The 25,970-nt window shown below is 35.7% G+C and overlaps 3 protein-coding genes across 3 annotated transcripts; all 3 read right to left on the reverse strand.

Moving 5' to 3' along the window:
• Positions 1–381: 381 nt before the first annotated feature.
• On the reverse strand, positions 382–3,369 carry LOC132186780 (uncharacterized). Its single transcript, XM_059600842.2, has 4 exons — positions 3,178–3,369; positions 2,192–2,348; positions 1,536–1,823; positions 382–1,233 (listed from the first exon to the last, which is right to left on the reverse strand). The coding sequence occupies exons 2-4, from the start codon at positions 2,324–2,326 to the stop codon at positions 616–618; spliced, it is 1,041 nt and encodes a 346-aa protein (XP_059456825.2). The 5' UTR covers positions 2,327–2,348; positions 3,178–3,369; the 3' UTR covers positions 382–615.
• A 2,548-nt stretch (positions 3,370–5,917) lies between these two features.
• Positions 5,918–13,666, reverse strand: LOC132187287 (Transcription initiation factor IIF, beta subunit). Its single transcript, XM_059601552.2, has 6 exons — positions 13,341–13,666; positions 9,571–9,679; positions 8,233–8,363; positions 8,068–8,142; positions 7,746–7,892; positions 5,918–6,363 (listed from the first exon to the last, which is right to left on the reverse strand). Exons 1-6 carry the CDS (start codon positions 13,536–13,538, stop codon positions 6,238–6,240), a joined length of 786 nt encoding a protein of 261 aa, XP_059457535.1. The 5' UTR covers positions 13,539–13,666; the 3' UTR covers positions 5,918–6,237.
• Positions 13,667–15,295: 1,629 nt separating this feature from the next.
• On the reverse strand, positions 15,296–22,756 carry LOC132188515 (alpha-taxilin-like protein). Its single transcript, XM_059602996.2, has 12 exons — positions 22,556–22,756; positions 21,463–21,891; positions 20,709–20,797; positions 19,334–19,442; positions 18,818–18,885; positions 18,472–18,549; positions 18,086–18,150; positions 17,187–17,253; positions 16,892–17,074; positions 16,515–16,571; positions 16,285–16,380; positions 15,296–15,624 (listed from the first exon to the last, which is right to left on the reverse strand). The coding sequence occupies exons 2-12, from the start codon at positions 21,884–21,886 to the stop codon at positions 15,502–15,504; spliced, it is 1,359 nt and encodes a 452-aa protein (XP_059458979.2). The 5' UTR covers positions 21,887–21,891; positions 22,556–22,756; the 3' UTR covers positions 15,296–15,501.
• Positions 22,757–25,970: the final 3,214 nt, after the last annotated feature.

The following is a 25,970-nucleotide window of genomic DNA, read 5'->3' on the forward strand; positions in this document are numbered from 1 at the left end:
CCACAAACTCAAATATATGGTAGCATCCAACCGTTTCCTCACCATAGGGAAGAAGAAGAAACCATGCAATCATCAAGATTTTGCAAAATTATGAAACTGAGAGTTTTCTCTTTATATCATAACATGTATGCATGAGTCATGACACCTAAAGCAGCAAGCGGTTGAATATAGATTGATTTTGCCTAGAATAAAAAAAGAGAGTATATGCTGATTTTTTTTAAAAAAAGTATTAGTTGAACTGCTCCAAATATACTTTCAACGAAAGTGGGCTGCATTAAAGCGTGCTTTCACAAGATGCCAGCCGGTTTTGTTGAAATTCCATTGGAGGTTGTGGTTTCACCTACTTCACCTCACTTTCCCGTTCTCCATTGACAACTCGTCATTTCCAACAAACTTGAACAATTCCACTCACGAAAATAGTACATCAATAAGTAAATCATTGTCATTTGGTATCTTTATTTCCCTCATTTGCCGAAAAGTATTCCTCTTTAAGGAACAAAGAGCGAGGACAATATGAAAAAAACAAACATATGCTGAAGAAAACAAAGAAATACAAAGAATTACATCTTTTAGAACACAAGGATACAACAGATCGATGGCATGACTTGAGAAAAACTAGCAATAAACATCGGCCGAAGAAGGTCCAGACAGCTCAAGTGGATCCCACTTCACAATATCACCACAACGTCCGCCATTTTGTTTGATCACATGTAGCTGATTCGACCCACCAACAGGTGTTCCTGCAATGGCCAATTTATTTGCAGCTGCTGCCTCCATTCGGTAGCGCTCTGCTCTGGAGCCAATGACCTGTCCTAACACTGATGCTGCAATCGTAAAAGCCATAGCTGACTTGGGCATCAGCACAGACTTCCTAAGAACGGCTATGAATGGAACAGCAGCATGAACTGCAGCAAACCAGGCTGGTGAGAATTTCTTAGTGTGTTCTCTCCATATCCCTAAAGGAACATTTGCTGCCATACCCAGTAACCCAATCACAAGTACTTTTGAAGGCAGTGGTTGCGGGCGGAGGTTCTTAGCAAATGCAGTCCGTGCTAGAGCTGCTCGGGCTGCAACTATTGCAGGTGGGCACTTGATTTTCATGCCTGGAGGGGGCTGAAATGCCTTGGCAACTAGTGGAAGAACCTTGCTAACTGCTTGGTATGACTTTGCAATGGGACAGTTTCCAGTTTGCAGCCACTCATTGCCCAAGGCCTCGTGCTTTGAACTTCCTCCCTGAAAAATCAATGTACAACTCATTAAGGGACAAGTAAATGAGAAGCATGAATAATGAGAAGATGTACAATCAAAAGAAATTTCAAGACAAATGAGATCCAGTCAGTTGACCAGTTTCAATGATCCAATCCGCAATATTCATTACTACTGATGATACTCTGAGAAGTTCAGAGAACTGAAATTACACTTTCCTTTAGACCATGCATAAAATTGTTCCCAAGTAAGAATTTAGACTGTGCCTTGAATTTATATAACAAAATCAAATGTGAAAATCATAGTTTGAACAATTGACGATAATTTACCTTAGAAGAAGAATCTTTCTTGGATGATTGGGATTTTCTTTGCTGATTCTTCCACTTCTCAGAAAATGAATCAAAACTGAAGGGCCCTCCAAAGGATGACAGGCTGATAGTGGCTGCCTTAGCTGCTAAAGGATTAAACTGGGATGGGGCTGACTCAGACTCTACTTTCTCAGAACGCACGAATGATCTCCCAGAGAGGGGGACTACTCCATCGCGCCCATGGAAAAGCCTAAATGCCGTATCAAAATTGGGACCATCCTCAAAAATGGGACCTTTGGCTCCACGTACCTGAGCAGGAAAAGTAAAAACATATAAGAAATGTTTAAATTGAACAACAGGTGAAATGGCAGGCTTACTGCAGCCACAGAAGCATAATGCTAGCCTGAGACATACTTGACAAGGGTTTGAAGTTATAAGAGAGAGGAAAGGTTGCAGCTTTAAATAATAGCTGGGCTTGCATCATGACGAGGCAGCTCAAGAATACATTAATTTTGGGCCTAAATATTTGTTCAGCAAATAAAATCCCATGCAGAAACATCATATACTAAGATGGGAATTCCTTCCAATCTAATGCACCAAGTGATACCTATATAAGATGGGTATATAGCAACATAGAAAATATTCTTAAACACAGTCATCGAAAATAGGCAACTTACAGGCATTGGGAAAGCCATGGATGATGAGAAGGAGAAATTAGTGGGCTCGTTAATGTTCCTTAAGAATGGACATCTAACCATGTCAAGCGGAGAAGGCGTAGACTCTTCATTTTGGTCTCTGAAGAAAAACTCCATTTCTATTAAAAAGCAAGGTTCCCTGCACATAGGGGAAGTGCATAAACAAGGTCATAATCACATTCCTAGAGTAAGAAATCGCAAATTCCAAACCAAGATCAATCCATATAATGAGTTTATAAAAGAAAGCTAAACAATGAAGCCTATATAATCCTGAAAATTCAAATTTTGACAGCGTGTGTAACATTAACTAAAGAAACTAATGTCTATTGCGACTGTCCCCCCTATAAGATTTTTACCTTTTTACAAGAAAACAAATTACAAAACAGAGAAGAAGAACGAGCTAATTGCAGTGAATTCTCACAGTTGACTAATCCAACCCCAAGGAAATCCCAAACCACGAGCTGCAAAAGCTAAAACTCAACAAAGATGCCCAAATCCCGTTGTAGCCACAAGAAATCAGGCATATGACGCAGCTTTTGAAAACCCATCAAGCATTTATAACACCCCCCAAAAAAATTGAAGCTTTATGGCTTCCCAAAACCATTGACCCACATATCATACCTAAATCTCCTAATTATCAAACTCTTGCTCCAATCCTCTAATTGAGATCAGAGCAAATTCCAAGCCCAGTCAAAGCCACAGCGAAAAAACCTTGTAATAATCAAAAGTCCAACATCACATTTCTCAGCAGCACGGTCAACTAGGACAATTACAATCGAGGGCGTGTAATACGAGAAACTCAATTTTGAAACCCAATTCAGCAACGATATTACATAGATCATGCAAACTAAAATTACAACAAAATTCAGAAGCTAAAAATACTTGTATAAAACCAAACAAAATAGAACAAATTGAGCGTTAAAATAGAAAACGATCTGCAATATAATGAACCCAGAAAGATGCATTACCTTTGAGAGAGGCTTAGAGAGAAAGCACGAGAAGCGAGAGAGGAGGAATACAAAGAAAGGAATCGGAGAGAGGTAGTAGGTGTATGAAGATGTTGAAGAGGATGCCTTTCTTTTGTGGGAGCACAATGGCGTTGTGGAATGCACACGCCCTTTTGTGGGCTGTGGAATGCACACGCCTTTGATCGAGATAGAAAAAGTAGAGCTCGCCAAGTTGGAAACTAGTTTTAATGGTGGATTGGGTCAGCGCTTACTCTGGCTTCTGCAGCCGGTGAGCTGAAACGCGTGTCGAAATTGTTTATTTGTTTGTTTTTTTTTTTTATTAATTTATTTGGGAGACAAATGGGGCTCTGACACGTGATACGGGACGATTATTGCAATAAAATATTGAAATTAGTTAGGTGATGGGTTGGCCCTGTCCGAAATTAGTTTACTCGAATTTCTAATTAATGACTTTATTTTTTTTAGTTAATTGCTCTTAATGTACCATTTAAATAATTTTTTTATTCGTATTTTTATTTTTATGGATTGTATTTTTTTTCGAGGTTGTTTTTTTTAAACAGTCATTTTGGTAACGGTCATATTTTTCAACGATCTTTTTTTAGCAGGTGAAAAGAGAGAAATATGTGTTACTTGTCGGGGAGAGAAATAAGAAGAGGAAGGAGAAAAATCTTAAAGAGAGAGAGAGTAATAAAAAATGCATGTATCGGTGCACAATGTCAACCCACATTTCACCAATGCATAAAAAATGCATTTTACCTTTTTTTTTTTTTGTGCGCATAATATGATGGAGAGGGTTTTCGGAGAAATTATTAGCTATTTTAGACAAAACGGCGAAATGGCATGAGTATAACCAATTTTTTTTTCTTTTAAAAAGAAGATATTATTTGAAGGATAAAGTTTTTCTCAGAATTTAGTAAAATACATGTGATTTTCAATGCATGAAAAATGCATTTTACCTTTTTTTTTTTGTGTGCGCTTATATGGTGGAGAGGGTTTTTGGAGAAATTATTAGCTATTTAAGACAAAACGGCAAAATGGCATGAGTATTATAACCATTTTTTTTTCTTTAAAAAAAAAAAAGAAGATATTATTTGAAGGATAAAGTTTTTCTTCAAATTTAGTAAAATACATGTGATTTTCAAGAGTATAGAATATATATTAATATCAATTTAATATTTTGGATTAGATTAAGAAGAGGAAATTCATCTTACCCAACCTGAAAGAAAACTTTATTTCATAAAATGTAATAACTAGTAGAATCTGGGTTGTTTTTGCCAACCTATTGCAAATTGACATTCAAGGTGTCCTTGAATAATAGCTATCTAGCTATTAGTATGTCCCATTGGATAGCTTTTGACAAATGAAATTTATTTAAAGCATGGCCCCCTACTAGTAGTGTAGTCCCCGTTTGAAAATAGAGGTTTGATACAGTAGTTTTGAATAATTGAATGCATGTTTTTTTTTTTTTAAAAAAATAATAATAAAATAATTGAATGCATGTACACTCTATGCCATATGAACACATATAGAAAAGCTGGTGGTGAGTTGGTATTTATAACCCATTTATGAGTGAAATTTCTAAAATAATTTCTCGAACCGAATTGAAAGGGAATGATTTAATGGATTCAAATTTTCATCCTTTTATATGATAGAGTCTATATAAAATTTATCTGTTCGAATAAGTTGAATTGTCCAACTTCCTGCTCGAACAATCAGTCCTATATAAACAATTTCACAATAAAATTGAACCACCTACATGATTGGAGTCGATCAAACACTTGATTACATATTGGGATATAATAATTATCCATGCTCTAATAGACTAATAGTCCAAGGATGAGGACGAAGGGAGTTGGGCTATTGTGGACCAAACCTACCACCCAAGCGTTAAGTTGACCACAAACCCATTCTTGATTCATTCAGTTCAACGTGTGGCTTTAGAATTGCCTCCAGGAAAGGCACGTGTTTTCTTCTAGATATTTTTTCCGGGCGTATTTTTCTTCTACATAATTAAAATAGCATTTTTTATGCTGTTGAATCGTGATATGCCTGGGACCGGGAGTCAATCCGGGCAGCCAATGAGCGAACATCAACCAATTACAGCAATCCCCATCCGATATGCACGATGTAAAAAGCACTGACAAAATAATTTGTTAGGTAATGCTGGAACTGTCTTTTCGATTCTCATCCGTTGGATTAAGGCCTGGTCGATGGTAGAGCCCAAAAATGAAAAGAAAGCGTATAACCAAATGGGTAATAAGTACTTACAAAAAAGGAAAAAAAAAGGGTAATAAGTAAAAAGAGGTTAGATTTTCACTAGCTACACAACCCAGTGAAAGTTGAGTAGCTAAAAATCCTCTCAATTTTCTAAGATAATTCTAAAGTACAACTTTTAAAATCTTCACCATTAATTTGAATAAAAATATTCTGCTTTTGCCATCTCAATATTTAACTTAATAAAATACAATAAAATTAAAAATTGAGTAAGGCTCATGTCTTGTGTCCTGTGCACAAAGGACGCAAGTTAGAGGTGTCACATAAATAATTGGTAATGCGTGGCACCTCGGCTTGTGGATACCTAGGCACCCAGAGACGAGAAAGGGCAAGGACAAATTCCCACATTTAAATTATGTGTCCTATGTACACAGGACACAAACCAAAAGCCTAAAAAATTGAGGATCTTCTATACGTAGTAAATGTTAAGGAAGCAAAATCTAAACCATTTAACTACAAATAATGATTAAAATTTTAAGAACTCCTCTGTAAACTTATCCTAAAAAACCTATTACATGTTGAAAAGACAAGATAAATAAAAAAAGAACAAGGGATAAAAACAGCAAATTCTACACAAAATTAAGTGTTCTAAATCTACATATTACACTTAAGAAAGTGGAGTAGCCCATCATGGCATCATCTATTCTTGCTTGCTTGACGAAAACGTTTTAATTCTGTATATAAAGAGGGCATTGAAGTCTGAAAGGGGAAAAAAGAAGAAGCAGGATTGGTTATAACCTTGTGATCAAATACCAAAAGTCTCCGTGTAGAGTAAATATATACCCCTTAGACCAATTTGGGAGTTGATTCCTCATTTGTTCTCCTGTATTCTGGCTTCAGCTCATAAGATCCTTGATTAGCTCCCTTGTTATTGTAGACACAGAGGTCTTTCAGTATGTCTTTCATAAATTGCTGCAGAAAGACAACATCCGTAATGAATCACAATGAGAAGTTAATTTAACATAGATAAGAGCACTACAAGGAACAAAACCAAAAGGTAGTTTTCGTCATTTGGCCTGTAAAAGTCCATTTGGTTGGCTATTCAGCCAATGGATTTGCTAAACAAATCATTCTGAAAACCAGATCTCTGGTTGTAGAGTACAGTAAATATTTTTGCTGGTTAGAGATTGGGATGAATTATTACGAACACTAACTTTTGATCCTTATATCAGTCAGCACAAGAGGGCACAATGCAAGAGTAAATTTAGTTAGTTTATCTATCAAACCAGTTTTATGGCATGTTCCATGTAGAATTGGTCCACCTAATTTTATTTAGGCCATATTAATTAATGGGGTTATTAGTATTTAATTTTCAAGCATCAAGTTTTGGTAATTCAATAAATGGGTGTTGCCTTAGACTATGTTAGGCAAGTCAATAAATGGATGTTGCCTTAAAATGAGCATTGCCCTAGGTTATGTTAGGGTTTAGTAGAGAGTATTTAAGTTTGATTTATATTGCAATGTAGTAGACTTTGATTGAATAAAGTTATGACAAATTGATTCTCTCTCTTTCCTTCTTCTCTCTTTCTCTTCTTCTAGCTTCTCCTCTCTTTCTCTCTTTTTCCCCTCCTTTCTAGCATTTTTTTCTATCTCCTCTTTTAGCTTCTTTCTCCTCGCTTTTGCCTACTTTTACTGTGTGACTTTGGTGTTTATTGTTTGTCCTACATCAAATATCAGAGTGTTTGCAATTGTTTTCCATTAACAGTCACATGATCCTGTACACAGTGCACAAATCCCTCAGAGTCACACCACTGAAACCCCTTATCCCCATCTATTGTTTCAGTATCAGACCATAATTTGCTTGTTTCCAACCCAGAGTATCCATCAGTCCCAAACAATGTTTATTGTTTGTCCTACATCAAATATCAGTGTTTGCAATTGTTTTCCATTAACAGTCGCATGATCCTGTACACCGTGGACAAATCCCTCAGAGTCACACCACTGAAACCCCTTATCCCCATCTATTGTTTCAGTATCAAACCATCATTTGCTCGTTTCCAACCCAGAGTATCCATCAGTCCCAAACAACCATATCAATATTCTATTCTTCCCCCTAGCTGCTTCTCTCTTTCCTCGTCTCTTCCCCTCACTTCTTTCTTTTTAGCTTCTTTCTCCTCTCTTTTCCCTACTTTTACCATGTGAGTTTTGTTTTATTGTTTGTCCTACGTCACAAATTTACAGAGCTTACATCCCTCAGATACCAAGCTAGAGTATACACAAATAGGAATATAAAGTATCAAAAGGAGAGCAATCAAAGTTATGTAGTAATTAAGTGAAAAAAAAAAAAACCCTACTTCAGGTTGGTCTGTCTCCTGGATAAGTTGTCTTAAAGTCCAATTTGGTTGCCTTTCGAAAAGCTTAAACATAATTTCTTCCATTTCACCACGATCCCTTCTTGTTCTTTTCATGTCTGATCCCTTAGCTGGCATTTTCTTCTTATCCTATTCCAAAAAAAGCAGCTCTCCTTATACGTCAGGGTGGAAAATCAATAAAAGAAAAATATTCTGACTTGCATATAGTGCCAGAATAAAGTAAGTGTCCCCTGAAATATCAAGCAGTGAAATACACAAGTTTAGATACGAATATTATACACAAAAAGAAGGCAGCAACACGTACACTAGGTCCAGAAGTCACAAAACTAAAAATCCCTGGCAGAGGCCTCATATGGGCTCCATTGTCATTGTCGATCACCTGAAAAGAAAGTTTGGAAGAAGTTAAAGGAAATATTTTATCGATTGTCTAAGTCAAGTAGCACATAAATATGAAAGTAATAAGGAAAACCTGTATCTGTCTTGTCTTAGTCATATATTTATTTGTCCTTTCACGGCAGAGTTTCCCATAGTTCTCAATATCCTGGTTATGAGGCTTCATGTCAAATTTGTTCAGTATTTTTCCCTCCACAGAAAACTTCCCTGCAATATGAAAGGAATTTCCTCAGTTTAATCAGGTCTGCCAAACTGCCAGTCCTAAAAGAAGAAATATATATGTTAAAGAACAATCCAAAGTACACCTATAACTAATCACGTCAGGGAAATAAGTGGTCTATGGCTCTCTCGACAGTATGTTTATCTACTCAATTAATCCTAAGGATTCACTCTCTAAGAACTCAATCCTCATAGGTATACAATAAAAATAAAATCAGCTTATATAAAAAGAACTAAAAGAAAATTACTTGCATAAACATGTGCGGTTGAATTTTTACCTGGGGCAGAGTGAATTCCGATCTAGACACATATCATATCAAGAAGCCTAACCCAGGGACTTCCATGAATTATATTCACTTCCTCTGAATGTTTAACCCGGTTTCCACATTCAACTTTGCAGGCCAGCAATATAGTTCTTCTAACTTTTTCTGCAACTATATGTTGGTAGTAAAATTACCTATCAAATAAAACCGGAAACCATCTGTTTTTGTCACATATGGAGGCACAAAATTTAAATCTTTATAGCAACGATATTCTTCTTTTGTTTGAATTGTTTCTCTATTCACAATGGTTGGTTGATGGATTAGTGCATTCTAAACTCCTATTGCTTGTTGTACTATACCATTGTTGAACTATGGTTTCTAGATCAAAGCCTGGATGATCAAATCACATCTGTCGCTAAATCATCAGAAGGGATCAGCTTAATCTGAAGTTATATCTCCCTAATATTTAAAAGTCAGACTCATATCTTCTGATTATCAAAAATCTTCAAATATCAAAAAGTCAAAGTCATCATTCATACAAAAAGTTTAAATCATCATGAGCTATTGGACTTTGACATTGACTTGTGTGTTTCAAACCTGTTCTGGCATTAGCAAAGATGTGGCATGTTGTATGCAGTTGCGAGTTCATGAGACAATTGCTTCAACTAAGCACATAAAAATATGTCTGTCTAATGTAGCAACATGCATTCTCTCTTTAGAAATGACTGATAAAATGAATTTCTATTTCATAAAATCAATAGCTTCATATGAGTTTGATCAATAATCAATTATTGAGCTTATACTTTGATTAGCGCAACAACAGTACCAAAACAATCTCAAGTCCCATATAAATAAAAGGGGCAAAAAACTAGAGCAGAAATTCTGGAAATAGATCTTGGTAACATTATGTTAAAGCAAATTGAATAATTTACCTTGTGATGACTCAGAAAACACAGACATTGGGATGAAGTCTTTAGACATATCCATAGAGTAACACTTGGGTATATGTCCAGATTCAGTGGCAGCCAATTCCATGGTGAACTGAACATCATTTAAGCAAATGCATGTAAAGCGAAGGGAACAAGTGGATGCATATACATAGAACAGAATCCGACGCTTCTCCTTGAACTTAAATAACAAATATTAAATTGTGAAAAATAAAAAAAATAAAATTTTTTCCTCAAAAGAAATTTAGACATACTCAAAGAGAAACAAGGATTTCTATTTACTTTTTTTAAAATATATATATTTTCTAATAAGTTAAAGAAAATCATGTGAAAAAATTATATTTTCTAATCAGTTAAAGAAAATAATCACATTAAGACACTAGGAAAGGAAAGCATACCCAAAGGACTCAAAAGGAATCAAGGGCAACCAGAAACTTAAAAAAAATAAAAGATAGGATTGTAAGGGCGGGCCAGTAAAAACCGGCCCACTCCACCTGTGTTACGAGCGGATGGCCCAGTCCGTAACACGGGCAGGCAGATAGTTGAAAAATGATGTACTTATCTTGGGGGGGGGGGGGGGGGGGGGGGGGAATGACTACCCTTATCAAGAGCACTGTTTCCAATTTGCCTTCGTATTTCATGTCCCTTTTCCATCTCCCTGTGGGTGTTGCAAACTATATAGAGAAGCTTCAATGAGATTTCTTATTTTTTGGGGGTGGGGGGCTCGGCGAAAATTTCAAATTTCACTTGCTAAGTTGGTCCAAAGTTTGTTCTCCAATCTTTGAGGGAGGATTGCGGATTCGAAACCTACAGATGTTCAATCGTGCTTTCCTAGAAAAATGGTTATGGCGATGCGCATGAGAGAAAGCCTTGGTGGAAAGTTGTGGTGGATGCTAAACTTGGCATGTGGGGGGGGGGGGGGGGGGGGGGGGGGGGCGCTCAAAAATTTCAAATTTCACTTGCTAAGTTGGACCAAGGTTTGTTTTCCAATCTTTGAGGGAGGATTGCGGATTCGAAACCTACAGATGTTCAATCGTGCTTTCCTAGAAAAATGGTTATGGCGATGCGCATGAGAGAGAGCCTTGGTGGAAAGTTGTGGTGGATGCTAAACTTGGCATGGGTGGTGTTCTAATGAGCCTGTTGGGGCGTATGGGGTGAGATTATGAATGAATATTAGGAGAAGTTGGCGAGAGTTTTTCTAGTCATTCAAGATTTGAGGTGGGAGTTGGGTCCAATGTTAGATTCTGGCACGACCTATGGTGTGGGAATAAGGCCTAAAAGAAGCCTTTCCAAATCTATATGATATTACTTGTGCGAAGGATGCCTCTGTAGTGACCTACCTGGAGCTTTTTGGTGGCTCCAATCAATGGAACGTTAGTTTTGCTAGAGAGGCTCATGACTAAGAGGTGGATACCTTTGCCTCGTTCTTTAGCATGTTGTTTAGGGGTGGTTAATACATAATGGTCATGGTCATGGTCTAGAAGTAGACCCTTATTGTGGATAAGTGTCCTGTTTATACTTACCAAGATAATATGTACTAAGTTTTGCTCAACTCAAGAAGTACTTTGATCAATGGTTTGAAACCTCTTCTTGTCATTCTCAAAGTTTATAAATTTTTTTTATCTATAGAATTTTTTGCTAATACTTCTTTCTTTTTTTCCTATGCCATAAGGGAAAAGGAACAAGACTACAAGCAAGCGTTCAACATAGAATACAACACAGAAGACAAAGGAATAAAAACCAAAACATTTGTGTGATGCAGCTTATTTAGCTGCAAGATGGCGTCTTTTGTTAGCCTTCCAGTTCATACTTCATAAGTGAGTCCGTGATGTTGCAATTGAGTAAAACACTTGAGAGAGTATGGAGCCAAAAGTTCAAACTAAAACATGTGGAAAAATCAAATCCAAACAAATGGAAAGTTGCAAATAAAGAGAGTGCTCATAAAATATATAAAAATGAAAGGAAAAAAAATCATAACAGTCAAAGCAATAAAATCCGAACAGAGCATAAACTGTTGAGAAATTCCACAGAGTCTGAACTAAATAACCCAAAATTCTGTTTCAGAAACAGAGGCATACAAACAAATAGTGAGAAAACTCAATAAGAATTGGATGCAGGAAGAAAGAGACTACAAATAATCACTGTTGGAATAGTTTATATTTTCTAAATTAGGTTTATTAATATTTTCCTTAACAAGTTATTTCTCTTTATGTTAGAATATTTTTATTCTCGGTTATTATATTTCCTTGTAAGGTTTATTCTCTTCCTTAATTAGTTTAGGTCTATTTTAAGGTTTTTTGGTCACTACTCATTGTCTCTCTATAAATAGAGAGTTATGTAATATTGTTTTATATAGTGAATATACAAGATGTAGCTTATACGTCTCTCTCCGCTTCTGCTCTCTCTTTTCTTTTTCTTTCATATTTTAGTATTATATATATATACTTATCAAAAAAAAATATATATTTCAACATAGTATCAAAGCCATAAGACGCTTCTATGGTGTTTTCTAGCATTCTCTTATGACGATCTCTCAAATTTGTTGTGATCCACAGCTTTATTCATTGGTGAATCTTGGCACAATGTGGTTTGGCCCTTCACAGGATTTTTAACGGCTAGTTTCCGTTCTCCGGCCTCATTGTAAGTTACGGCTTGGCCATTCACCAGATTCTTTTAGCGGCTTGTCTCCGTTCTCTGGTATTTCTCCAGCCGTCACTTTCAGCCTTTCTCGTCTTTCTTGTCGGCGAATCTTGGCATAATGCGGTTTGGCCCTTCACAGGATTTTTAACGGCTAGTTTCCATTCTCCGGCCTCATTGTCAGTTGCTGCTTGGCTTTTCACCAGATTCTTTTAGCGGCTCGTCTCCGTTCTCTAATATTTCTCAGGCCGTCACTTTCAACCTTTCTCGCCAGCATTGCCTTGATCCAACCATCGGCTTTGGATACCTTTAATTTCTTCTATTTTCCAAACTCAAGCTTACACCTCTTGAGTTTGAGGGGATGTTAGAATATTTTATATTTTCTAAATTAGGTTTATTAATATTTTCCTTAACAAGTTATTTCTCTTTATGTTAGAATATTTTTATTCTCGGTTATTATATTTCCTTGTAAAGTTTATTCTCTCCCTTAATTAGTTTATGTCTATTTTAGGGTATTTTGGTCACTACTCATTATCTCTTATAAAGAGAGTTATGTAATATTGTTTTATATAGTGAACATACAAGATGTAGCCCATACATCTCTCCCCGCTTCCCCTCTCTCTTTTCTTTTTCTTTCATATTTTAGTATTTTATATATTTTATCTATATTTCAACATCACAACTCCTGAGCACCAGTGAAAATTCATCCAAACAAAGGGAAACAAGAAGGGCGAAATCCAAAAACCAAACTACGATAAATGTTAAGAAACTGAAATTCATGCCAAAAATAACAAAAGCCAAACAATAAAAGATCCATAAAAAATTTAAAAAAACGGCTTAAACAGATCGCGTACAATGCCAAATGCAAAGAAGAAAAAGGAAAAAGAACAATTTCAACTCAAAAATCAAATGCATGCCCAGCGAGAAAAACACAAAACCCTAGAATCCACGTGCAAGAGAAAAACAACGATTCAAATCCAAAATCGAAATGCATGCACGGAGATAAACCACGGAACCCTAGAAATCCACACAATGCGAAACAGAGACAAGACCTTAAGAATCCCGCGCGCGCGCGCGCACGCGCATATAACAATGTAACGCATTTTTCCGTGGAGTACCTGAGGAGAGGAGTTGTCGTCGTTGGAGCGGAGGGGGTCGATGGAGAGGACGACCTTGGCAATGGGGCGAGAAGGGTCGGAGGCCTCGGGTGGAGACTGGAGAGAGCGAGCTACGAGAGGAGGGCATTTCATGAGCCACACTGCTCTCTCCGATTTTCCCGCGTCCAAGAACCCACTGCTATCATTGGCGTTGTCCATGGCGTTACACAGAGAGAGAGAGAGAGAGAGAAAGAGAGAGAGATTGGAAATGGTGATGGGAAAAGAAAGAAAGGAGGGCTTTGAAGAGGATCAAATATAAACGGATTTTCAAGATTTTGTTTCTCAGATTCTGTGTCTACTAACAGACCAAACTAAAAAGGCATAGCTTCTATTTATATTATACGGAGGCCTGAGGGGGCCACAAGACTCGTAAGTCTTATCCCACCTGGATTTTCTCTCTCTCTCTCTCTCTCTCTCTCTCTCTCTCTCATTTTCATTTTATTAATAAAATTATTACTATAAACTTATGACATTATCCAGCTAGGGTGCTTCTTTTCCTTTAGATTGTCTGAATTTTAATGAAATTCAAGCAATTTAATTTCAGAGCATTTTAGGGGCAGAAACAAAAATTTTAGATGTGGGAAACGAAAGTAAATTTTTTTTTTAAGGGGATACAAATTTTATTTTAAACAAATTACAAGAGTATTTTAAAATAAATTTGGAGCTTGAAAGTGTCCCCTCAAGCCTCTTAGTAGTTTCCCCATTTTGCACAACAAATTATGTAAAGTAAGCGACGGTTTATAAAAATTGTTAGTGCAATTATTTGAAAGACTATTACCATTAATTATAATCCGTCGCTTTATTAAACACTTTAGCCCCGAGTGCGAGTCGAGCATTATCTGAATTTATAGAGCATATGATTTTTATGTGTATTTTTATATTATAAATATACATATCAGTATAATAAAGAGGATTGAAAGAAAATTTTTAAAGATCTCCATAATAGAATGCAGGTGATTTGATCACCACATATATAAAGATTCTGAGAACTCTTTAATGGTGGGGCACATGAATACTCTTGTCATTTTTATTAGGAAGGATGAGACATTAATGTTGTGTACTTAAAGTGTATGTAGCATTTCTTTTCCTTCTTTTTCTTTTTTGAGAAGTTGATTAACTTAAAAAAAAAAAAAAAAAAAAAAGGACGATCACAAATAGACAAATAGTACTAGGAATTGGTTGGCCATCCATTGAAGTGGCTATGATGGTTTGACCACCCCCAATCACTCACTCAAAAGGTATAATAGTGGTCAATCGCTCCTCGAAGGAGCTGACCACATTAGAGTTAGGGTTAATTGCTTTTAACCCTTCTTAATTATTACTCATTTAGTTATTCACATGTTGTCTCCGTAAACTACCACTTGTTATACTCAATTCCTTTTAACTACCGATCATTGAAAAAAACGTGAAATGACAAAAGTACTACGAGTTTATAAACTAAATTTACTTAAATACCCTTAAAGTTTAAAAGAAAATTTAAAAAACAAAAAGAAAGAAAAAGGCACCCCTAGGTGGTGGCCGATCCACCCCTAGGGGTGGTTTGACAACCGTCCCACTTCTTTGTTTTTGGCTTTGTTTTTTCCCTTCAAGTTTAAATTTTCTTTGGTTGCTATAAATTTTGTAATTTTTTTTTTCTTAACGATATTTCCATCATTTTACGTCTAAAAATGCATTTATTATAAACTTGATTGAGATTACATCTGATTTAACAAGTTAGATTAACAAAAGGAGTTTTTTTTTGTTAAAGAAATGGTAGTTTAAGACAGTTGAGTGTGACATGTCATAGTTCGTTAGGGCAACGTGTAAATGAGTGATAATTGAATGAATTAAAGAAATATTAATAACGAAAAATGAAATTCTAACTAAACTTTGAAATTCATATATGAATAAGGAGTAGAAATGAAAGGCAATACAACTAAAAATCTCAAAAGTATAATATTTCATATAATAAAATTCCATACAGTTACACTCGGAGGGAAGAACAAATTATCTTTTTATGCCGTCTTTTGGCAAGAAGCCATAGCTGAAAGAAAATATGACAGTAAAATCCGAAATGATTGTTCCAAAATTCATTTTGAGCTTCTTACTTAGTTCAACCTTTTGGTATACATACTAGAAGAACTCATTCTGAACTTTTGATCTCGATGGAACTCTGTTTCCTTTCTGCCTGAAGCGATCGGCACAACGATTCCAACTTTTCTTTCTGATTCTTTGTTTTCTCCAACTGCTTTTTCAAGCGCTCGCGCTGCTTGCACAAAACATAAATTTTAGTTCTTTGGTTATGATGAGCAAACAATATAATTACTACATGACCAAATTTGTAGAGATATCAAATCTATGAAAAGGTTTCAGGTCACAACTATTCATATGTTCACATTAATCCAAATTGTAGAACAACTCTTATGATTCTGCTACAACAAAATACATTCAGTTTTCAACAATCCATAATGGCATCAACCCAACATGGATTTCCCTCCGACTTAGAATTATGCGCCGAAGATTTGGCAGGGCAGCCAGATACCATCTTTAGGCCAGTTCAAGCATGTGGAAATGAAAGGATAGAATTGAGATGGCGCCAAATGTCAACCTACGATTATGTAACCAATTCCGAGCATTTTGCATATCAGGCTTTCCTGAGTTGTGAATGTGGCCTAAATCTGACAATGACTGGCAGATGAAAGTATACAACACATTCTCCAACAAAGGACAGTTGACCATTGGACAATATGGAAAAGTGTTTTGAGGAATAGTGTACTTGAAAAGCTAATATGGCTAAAAAAGATCATGTACAGGGAATAAGAATGTTTTGATTCAAGCCAAAGCCACCCTAGTGGGGCGGAGAAGGCATTGCCGATTGATGTAGAATTAAAAAGAAAAATATCATAGACAAGCAGGAAAACAATACCTCATCTACAAGTTCTATAAGAGTAACGTCAGATTTCTCGCTTTTGCTCTTCAAGAATGAATTTTCCTTCTTGAGTTCCTTGATTGATTTTGCCATCTAGTTTTTTGCATACATAACAAGTAGAAAGGTGGATTAATAGAACACATCATGCAAGTTGCATTGCAACATAAAGCAACAAGGAAAGATTCATTTTAATGAAATGTAATTTGGAAGAAAACTGTAATTGTTACCTTCTCAATCTCCTGTTTAAACGTTTCAAAAACCTCATTGCTCTTTAACAAAGCATCCTGCCAAATCAAATTAGCAGTTTAGATCTGGAAAAGTTGACAAGATAGATTCATACATAGATGACAAACAAACTTTTAGAAGGAACTATGAATGTGGTGATCTTCCATGTATCTTAGAGGTCTAAATGAGATGGGGAATGTTTAGCAAGGGACAAATAATGGTGAGAAAGGTCTGTACATATAAAAGAAGGTATCAAAGCAAAGACCAATAGTTTATGTTGCCCTGAAGAAACTCTAGTTATGCAATTAATCATTAGATTGTGAAGATATAGTTTTGAAATGATGTTGCAACACAATATATGACATGGAATGAAGAAGACCTGGAATTGTTGGAACTTTTCTCCATCAGCTGTCAACTGCAAGCGCAAATTCTTTTCTGTTGACAATAATTGTGAGACCTGTTCTGCATATAATTTCATCTGGGACTGTTCCTGGACCAATTTCTCCTCATGTTGCTTAATTTTTAGATCGGCAAGCTGAAGTTCCAGCGACTTCTGCTTTAACTGTGGATTCAAATTCCAAACAAGTATATCAAATTCAAGCCCTTTAAGATTAAAATTAATAACTGTCCTAAGTAAAACTAACCCAGCTTTACTAGAAAAGTGTACACTTTACCTTCTGTGCAAAATGCTGTTCAGAAAGAGTATACTGATCAGCGAGCTGCTTTAGCTTATTTCTTAACCTGAATATGAAGAATTTGTAAACAATTTTGAATACTATGAAAGAAACCATTATAATGACCCATTGAATATAGCATCAACGGATGAATGCCATATTCCTTTTGTTAATAGGAAATTAAGTAGTACCATATCAGGGTAGCAGACTTTTATATAAAAAGGTCGCAGGGCAAATGGAATGTTTCAAGAGATATACAGGATATTAAATATGGAAAAGCAAAAAGGAACCAGAAAGTGTGATCTTATAGTTATGCAGAAGTAACCCCTGGGTGACATTTAACTTAGGCTCTTCATCTTTTTCCACATAAAAGATGCATAAAATATTTCCACAATGTACAATATTTGATATTACGATGTCTAAAACAAATTGAGAAATGTCCCAAAATAAATTTGGAGAAAAAAAATATTGTATTAGTCTGGGTTTTAGAAATAAGGGTAATTAAATTTATTAAGATAAACTTTAAAAATTTATTTCTATGATTGATAATCTCAACGAGGATTTTTGAAACTATTTATTTGTAGTATAAACTGTACGATGTGAAATGAAGTTGGTTCCTTAAAAAATTATTAGTAATAAAAAATATTTAATAACAAGTTACTAATTATTAGAGTCAACTGTCTATACCACAAGTTCATCTAATCAAAGGTAATATCCACAAACAATCCCAAGGGCTTGTCAAGGTATATTAAATTCCATTATCTTCAGTTCCCATGCATCTAATGTGGCAAATGGTAATATAGCTTTATCATCACAAGTTGATGGCATCACGTTTTTTTTTTCCTTTATGAAAAACATATAATATTGACATAGTTTCTCATAAATTTGCTTTATCTTACATCTCATTCTCCCTTAGCTGAGAAAGACACTCCTCCTTTTGCTCGTCTAGCTTATTGCTCACGTCCTACAACCACAATAAATAAATAAAAATACAAATGTAATATCAAAGCCCAAAAAATTGGAACGAAACCTTCAGGAAAAAAAAAACTCTTATCATATCACAGGAAAAGAAATTGACTTTTAAATTGAGAAAGAAAGATTCTATGCAAAGAGGATTCTCCGAGTTGTCACTGTGATGTCAAACACACAGTTACCTCAACTACATCTTATGATTGTTTCTCATAGGAATTAGAGAAAAACAAGCATATCAAACATAACCTATTGACCTAATTTTATGTCAAGATAAGTCACAGATTCTCAATCGAATAGGAATAATCAATTTAACCTTGATCGCATCTTGGAACTTGGCTGATAAATCTAATCTCAGGCCTTGCCCCTCCATGGATGCCCGTTTGCATTCATCCTGTAATATAATTAGGAATCCATCAATCTTTCCAGTTTCCAAGAAGATAAATGCTATTTATAGCTTGAACTAGAAAAAGGATCAATAAGAGTAAAGAAGTAAACATCAGCAGCTATGAACATCTTTTGCAAATCAAAACATTGAAGAGGGCATAATAAATAGTAGAGATAGCAATATGGATCAACATGGCAAACCTGCATCTGGAAAAACAATAAACTTAAACAGTACAATCAGTTAAAGCAGATACAGTGCATGAAAGAAAGTATACCATTAGCATTTTGTTCTGACGTTGTAACTCCCTACACAGTGACTCAAGCTTATCTCGAACAGAAATGGCTACACATGCAAGGGGAAAGTAAATGGAAGAAATATCAGAATAAATTGAACGTTGTTAGAAGACATGTACAGACTAATGATGTCACCATATTATATATGCCACTAAAATTCCTCAAAAATATTATTCCAACTTTTGATTATCTCCACCTAAAATTACAAATACTTGCCTGTTAACACTCCAGAAAGGAGAGACCTTGGCAACTTTTCCCAAATGATAGATGTCATGTTTGCAGGGGTCACATTGCATAGGAAATGCAAATGACCAAAAGAAGCAATTTTTACATAAACTAATTTCTATCAGAAGTACAGATTTATAATTCTTGTATACCATCTTTATATACCAATTGAGTGCAACGTAACTATACCACCACATAGATGGTAGACTCTTAAAATCATTCAAACACTTTTATAAGCAGGTGTAAACACTGTTGGGATCAATTTAATTTACCTGCATCCCTTTCTGCAAGAACTTGTTGATACTTTAAGGTGAACTCCAAAAACTCCTTTTCTGATTTGAAGGATCGCTTCACATTCTTACGTTTGGCTTCAGTGATTTCCTGAGGAAAAAAGAGTCAAGCTTACACTTTATTGAACTAAATTCTAACATTTTGCATAAAATCCACAAACAAAGCTTATGAAAGATACAAAAAATCAAATTAAACTTAAGACATTCAAAAAATTCTCTGGCATGTTCTATGAATGCTAAACAAGGACAGACCTCAAAAAAGAACAGAACAAACAAGTAGGAAACTTGAATAAACTACCAAATAGCAAAATAAGGATATTTAGACGAGTGGCAGGCATAAATAATTGACTACTTCCTTTCTGATAAATAGTGGAAAGAACAAACAACCTTTAATTATTCTAAAACATTAGCTGAAACAGGTTATAGAGATATGATTTAAATAAGCAAGTTGAACCTACCTTTCCAAAAAACCTACATAATCCACCCAATGACAGTATTCGCGCATCCAGGGGATCTAATTGTCATCCTAAACAAAAAGGTAATATAATCACATCTCACTGGTTTTAGCTAGATACTACATAGTCACAACCAAAAGACTTTTTAAACAGACAGTTTAAACTATTAAAAAACTAAAAATCTTTTGACGATGAAATGCACAGCAATAGATGCAAATATAAACAATTAAAGTAACAACTAATTTACAACCTTCAATCTATATGTTAACTATTCAAAAGATGATTCAGATGCGTTAACTGTTATGACAATATAATTCAGAATGTTCAGATAGTAATGATGGATTCTAAATGCAGCCCATAATGTGTGGCCAAAACAGTTGCTTTATTAACAAGTGTCTGAATTTATTCTTCCTCAGTTGACTTTAAGAGAATTCATCATGGACATTGTCATCCAAACTAAAAATTGGGCAAATTACAAGATTATACTGCATAAAATAAAATAAATAAAAGACATAATTTTTTTTTTTGGACTTGTGTAATAGCACTAACTAGCAACACCTCATATAAAGAATGAAAGCTTATCATTTGAACATAAGTAAAAGTGGCAAGATAGTTCTTGTTTACCAGAGGATGAACATGTCACCTACAATTACAGCAAGCTTATCTCCAGCCCAATAGAAGATAAATTTAAATTGCTCCAAACAACAACTCATTGTAATACAAAACAGGAAAATAGTTATGTCCATGCACCCACAACCTTCACATTGAGTTGAGTACCCGAGAGCGATAGAGTCAGAGAGACAGAGAGCAGAAAACTAACAAAGGAAAAAACAACCAAAAACTAATTCAATTTACTGCCATATATATTAAACATATTAATAAAGTAAGATGATAATACTAACTAGTTTTCTATTTTTTGAAGTATCAACACTCTCGGGTGAAGATATATCCTTCATATGGGTTGCTGATGCTTCTAAGCCTCCTTCAGTGGCTGCAAGAAGGAAAGAGTGATAAGGGCAACAAACTAATATAAAAAAATCAAAGCCAAAAGAATCATCAAATAATTAAATAGACATTTCAACTACAACACCACATACATACACATGCAACTGATTTATTTCCATTATTTTTATTGAAACAACTCATAGAAGATAAAAGTTGTATTGTGATTTTATAGTTCTAGATATGTGGAGGATAACCCTGTTGTGGTTAACGTGGAGCATATGGAAAGAGTGGAACGCACAATGTTTTGAAGATCATGAGAAGACAAAGGAAGAGCTCAAAAACTTCCTAGTCAAATCACTTTTTAGTTAGACTGGGGCGTATAATATTTCTATATTTTCGAACTTTTCTGAATTTGTGAATTTGTATTCTTCTTTTAGCTTGTAAGAGGGGTTCTCTTTGTATACATCTGGTGTACTAGGATCGTGCTCCTCTACGTTTATCAATGGAATGAATTATTTATCAAAAAAAATAAAAAATAAAAATTCAAGATATTTCTTTTGAAATCTGGTTCTTTCAGCAAAGATGTTATTACTATATCCTCATTATGAAGACAAAGTGTTCCTATAGTAGCTTCTATGCAATTTACTACATAAAATATGCAAGCAATTTCTAAGAAGACAAAAAGGAAAATGGCAAGGTAAAGATAATTACATCTCTCTGAACTTTGACAATCTGCTTGAACTTGTTCTTTTACCTTGCAGCTTCCGGATACCCCAGCTAAACCCTTGGAAATGTTAGCTGAGTCTGAAGAGCCCAGTGCTGGCTGCATACAGCCCTTACTGGGCACTTCAACTGAGCCCTCCGAAGCATCAAAACTATCTGTTTCAGATAATGGTACAGGAAAAGTCCTAAGTTTCTGGGTCTTCTCTTCCCTACCCTGGCTTGTTTGAAACTCATTTGCAGCCAACTCATCCGAATGATCAAGTTCAGAGAAACTATCCTCCTTGTAATCACCCAGTGGTTTCTCTTTTTCAACTGTTGGAGTTAGAGGAGCCACTGGTTCCGTGGAGCTCTCAACAAACCCGTCTGGCAACGAGTCCACTTCAGGAAGCTGGTTTGCCTCTGGGTTCTCCATCTTACCTACAATTTCAACATAGATTGCAAAAAATCATCAAAATATATATATATATATATACAAACCACAACCCTCAATTGGTTACCAGAAAAAAAAAATCGAGGATACAATTAAAGTAAAGAACATGTATGATTCAGGTTCTGAAGTTGGTGTTTCAGTTTGAAATGATTTGGTGATCCCAATTTTCCAACTTTTAAAGTGCAAACAAAAGTGAAGAGAACTAAGAATTCTCAGCATAATGAATTCAGATCTCACTTATTTGACCCTCTTATTCAAACAAAATATAGCAAGAGCTTCAACTATATTGCCTCAAATCAAAACTCAAAAATATGAAGAAAAAAAATCCATGCTACAAATAGCCAAACAAAAGCAGCAATCAATGTATATTTCAACATAAGAAGCCAAAACAAAACTTTTCCTATAAACCATAAACCTTCACTTTTGCCCACGTAAATCGTCCATCCAAAACACTCAAGCAGAGCAGTTTTACCAAGATAACATTCCAACATGAGAACCCAAAAATGCTAGAGACAGAAGAGAGCACAAATTAAAACCCCATTTTGCAGCTGGGTTCTCCATTTCACCAACACTTTCAGTATATGTGTCTACAACGAGAACCAGAAGAATCAAAAGCAATCGTTAAACGATCTGAGTCATGTAAAGATTTACCGAAAAGATGTGACGATGAAATTGTTCGAGAGAATGAGAGATAGATCCTAGTATTGCAATAGTAGTTGCTTTTGTTGTCGTCGTCGTTGTCGTAGTACTTGAATCGGAGTGAGATATGTCTCTCACACTCTGAGCCTCCTAGTGGGTTCCGCAGATTGTCTCTGCGCTTGGTACTCTGGTCTGCTCGATTGCTGGTGCTGTATTTTAAAGGTTAAAATAAATTTGCTATTAATTTTAAAACAGCAGAAAAAACAAATTTATGTTGAAAATGCGCGTAAAAATTATATATTTTATTAAAAATATATGTAAAATTATATATATTTTTAATATATGTTGTGTGATACTTAAAACAAATTAGTCACGCGTTGGGACATGAATTGCTTACACAATAGGAGAATGACGTCTCCAAGAGGTAGCTCAATTGGTTAGAACCACGCCTAATGAAGCGGAAGTCATTAATTCGAATCCTCCTCCCCCTCTTATGCATAAATGTCAAAAAAAAAATAAATAAAACTGAATAGGAGAATTACAAACCAGTTTATAGGTGCAAAGTTCTTACTAAGTGAAATAAGCTTTATAAATAATTTTAATTATAATTTGATTAGTCTTTCTAAAGTTATAGCATAAATGTGTCGAAAAGTTTTCTTTTAAGTTTATTAGATTAATTTAATTGAAGGAAAAGTTTTTTTTTTTTTTTTTTTTATAGATATTTTTAAAAGAAAATAGTTTCTTTTGTCACTCGTGAGGGTGTATATCTACATGATTCGGATTTTTTTTTTTTTAAATTTTTTTTATAAACACATATTTTGGTTTTTGAAAATCATATTGCATTTTAAGTTGATGCATCATAAAATTCATACTATATTACTATCAAATTCGTAATTATTTTAAAAGTCTAATTAAAACTTTCCAAATAATTGTACTTATATTAATTTTTTCAAATTAGATACCAAATTATCATTACTCTTTCTATAAACATTTAAACGTCTCACTAAATTTGACCACTCTTGTGAAAGGCCATTATTTCTAGGGTAAATGTATAATAATTTTTTGAGTAAATATGTTTTTTTTTTTTTTGATCATTTCCTCTGTTTTAAAAATTAATTTTCTCAGAGAGAGTCAGGCGACGGGTTACGGATTGGAAGGTGAAGCTCCTCTCACAAGCTGGAAAAGAGATCTTATTAAAAGCCGTAGTTCAAGCTATTCCCACGTATAGCATGAGCATCTTTTTGCTCCCAAAAGCCTTATGTAAAGAGATCAATGGCATTATGCAGAAATTTTGGTGGGGGAATAAGGAGAATGAGAATAAAATACATTGGATGAGTTGGGAAAAAATGGGTCGTGCTAAGTCACAAGGGGGGTTAGGCTTCCGTGACCTCCAGGCTTTCAACAAGGCGCTTCTTGCTAAACAATTGTGGAGATTAATAACTCAGCCAGACAGCTTGGCTTCCAAAATTCTAAAGGCCAAGTATTTTCCACATGGTACCCTTAAGGAGGCAAAAGTGGGAAGTAGACCGTCCTTGGCTTGGAGAAGCATACTTGCGGCTAAGGATTTATTTTTTGCAGGTTTAATTTGGCGTATTGGGAATGGAGAATCAGTGTCAATTTGGGGAGACAAATGGATTCCAACTCCATCTTCTTATTCTATTCAATCTCCTTGCCGAATCCTCTCAAGAGAAGCAAAGGTGTGTGAATTGATTGAACCGTCATCTTCAAGGTGGAATATTCCTCTGATCAAGGAAATATTTTGGGAAGAAGAAGCGGAATTAATTTGTGGACTGCCACTGAGCAGATATAACAAGCATGACAGATTAATTTGGAAGTTCACAAGCTCTGGAGAATTTTCGGTGAGAAGTGCATACTATTTGGAGCTTGATAGAAAGACAGAAAATTGTGGTGGAAGCTCAAATCAATCGAGGCTCAAAAATATTTGGAAGACTATATGGGATTTGAGGGTGCCTAATGCTACGAAGATGTTCATATGGAGGGCATGTAATAATATTCTCCCCACAAAAGTAAACCTTAAAGCTAGAAGGGTGTTGGAGGATGCTACGTGTATATTTTGCACTAGAGCAAGTGAGACAGTTTCCCATGCACTTTGGGTCTGCCCAGCAGCGCAGGACGTATGGAGCACCAGCCGCAGGTCACTGCAGAAATGTGCTTGTATGGAGGACGATTTTTTGGAAATCTTTGAGTTTTTGTCTTGCAGGTGCACCACGGAAGAGATGGGAATATTTGCCTGTACTGCTCGGGATATATGGAAGAGAAGAAATGAAGTCATACATGGTGGGCTTTTCAAGCACCCAAAGGCGTTGGCACAAGAGGCAAAGACACAATGGCAGCTATGGGAAAAATCTGTTGAGCAGCAGGAGGACCAAGCCGAGACAGCACCCAACGAGCCTGCTCCTTTCCTGCGGTGGACAGCGCCAGCTTTTGACACATACAAGGCCAACTGGGATGTGTCGGTGAAACCAGTTTCCAGGCGGTATGGTGTGGGCATCATCGTTCGGGACTACATGGGCCAAGTGTGTGCAGCCTCATGTTTTGCCTTCGAAGGACGTCCGGACCCTACAGTGGCGGAGGCGATGGGGGCTCTTTGCGCCGTGGAATTTTGTCGAGATTTGGGCCTCCACAATATTATGTTGGAAGGTGATTCCAAAGCAGTGGTCCAAGCAATTAGAGGAGGGGCAAGTTGGTGTAATTTTGGCCAAATTATTGAAGATATCCATGCTATTTTGCCGGGTTTTAGGAGCTGGAGAACGGAACATGTACGCCGTGCCGCAAACGAAGCAGCTCATGGATTGGCAAGGGCAGCTGAAATTACGGGGGTTGATAAAATTTGGATGGAAGAAGTCCCGGAGGTTGTCCATGATATAGTTGTTTTAGAGCAATCTGCTCTTATTGTTTAGAGCTGTTTTAGCTCTTGGTATTTAGAGCTTTATGCTCTAGATGTTGTATTTCCCCAGATAATTTTTGAATGAGATGAGTCCTTTATTCAAAAAAAAAAAATAATAATAAATAAAAATTAATTTTAATCGTTTAGCTTTGTTGCATAATGGAAATTGGTCATTTTGTGTGTGTCACCATCTAACAAAATAACTTTCTTTAAGCGACATTGGCATTTTTTTGCCATGTCCTATTAAAATAATAATGATTTATTTTATTAAATACTAAATTTTTTTTTTTTTTTTTTAAAAAAGGAAACCCCTGCATCTCTAGGGAGAGAGGGGGGGAGCCACCCCCAAAGGTGGGGCGGCCAGATGGGTTCAGGGTGGCTCTTCCTACACGGTATTGTAAGATTTCATTTCGGTTGTCCATTTCTTTCCATGCACGAATCTTACTAACATGTAGATTCTTTCTTATTCCCAAAAAAAAAAAAAAAAAGTCTAGTTTGAAAAAAGACACTACATCGAGA

Source organism: Corylus avellana, chromosome 6, assembly GCF_965113065.1.
Source record: "Corylus avellana chromosome 6, dhCorAvel1.hap1.2, whole genome shotgun sequence".
Taxonomy (NCBI): Eukaryota; Viridiplantae; Streptophyta; class Magnoliopsida; order Fagales; family Betulaceae; genus Corylus; species Corylus avellana.

Coding starts and splice junctions, on each gene's coding strand:
- LOC132186780 (XM_059600842.2), bottom strand. CDS start 2,326: ATGGAGTTTTTCTTCAGAGACCAAAATGAAGAGTCTACGCCTTCTCCG. Junction 1,824..2,191: donor CCATGGCTTTCCCAATGCCT/GTAAGTTGCCTA, acceptor TTTCCTGCTCAG/GTACGTGGAGCCAAAGGTCC. Junction 1,234..1,535: donor AGAAAGATTCTTCTTCTAAG/GTAAATTATCGT, acceptor TTGATTTTTCAG/GGAGGAAGTTCAAAGCACGA.
- LOC132188515 (XM_059602996.2), bottom strand. CDS start 21,886: ATGGAGAACCCAGAGGCAAACCAGCTTCCTGAAGTGGACTCGTTGCCA. Junction 20,798..21,462: donor TTGTCAAAGTTCAGAGAGAT/GTAATTATCTTT, acceptor TCCTTCTTGCAG/CCACTGAAGGAGGCTTAGAA. Junction 18,886..19,333: donor TCTTGCAGAAAGGGATGCAG/GTAAATTAAATT, acceptor TTGCATGTGTAG/CCATTTCTGTTCGAGATAAG.
- LOC132187287 (XM_059601552.2), bottom strand. CDS start 13,538: ATGGACAACGCCAATGATAGCAGTGGGTTCTTGGACGCGGGAAAATCG. Junction 9,680..13,340: donor ACGACAACTCCTCTCCTCAG/GTACTCCACGGA, acceptor AATGATGTTCAG/TTCACCATGGAATTGGCTGC. Junction 8,364..9,570: donor GTTTTCTGAGTCATCACAAG/GTAAATTATTCA, acceptor TTCATATTGCAG/GGAAGTTTTCTGTGGAGGGA.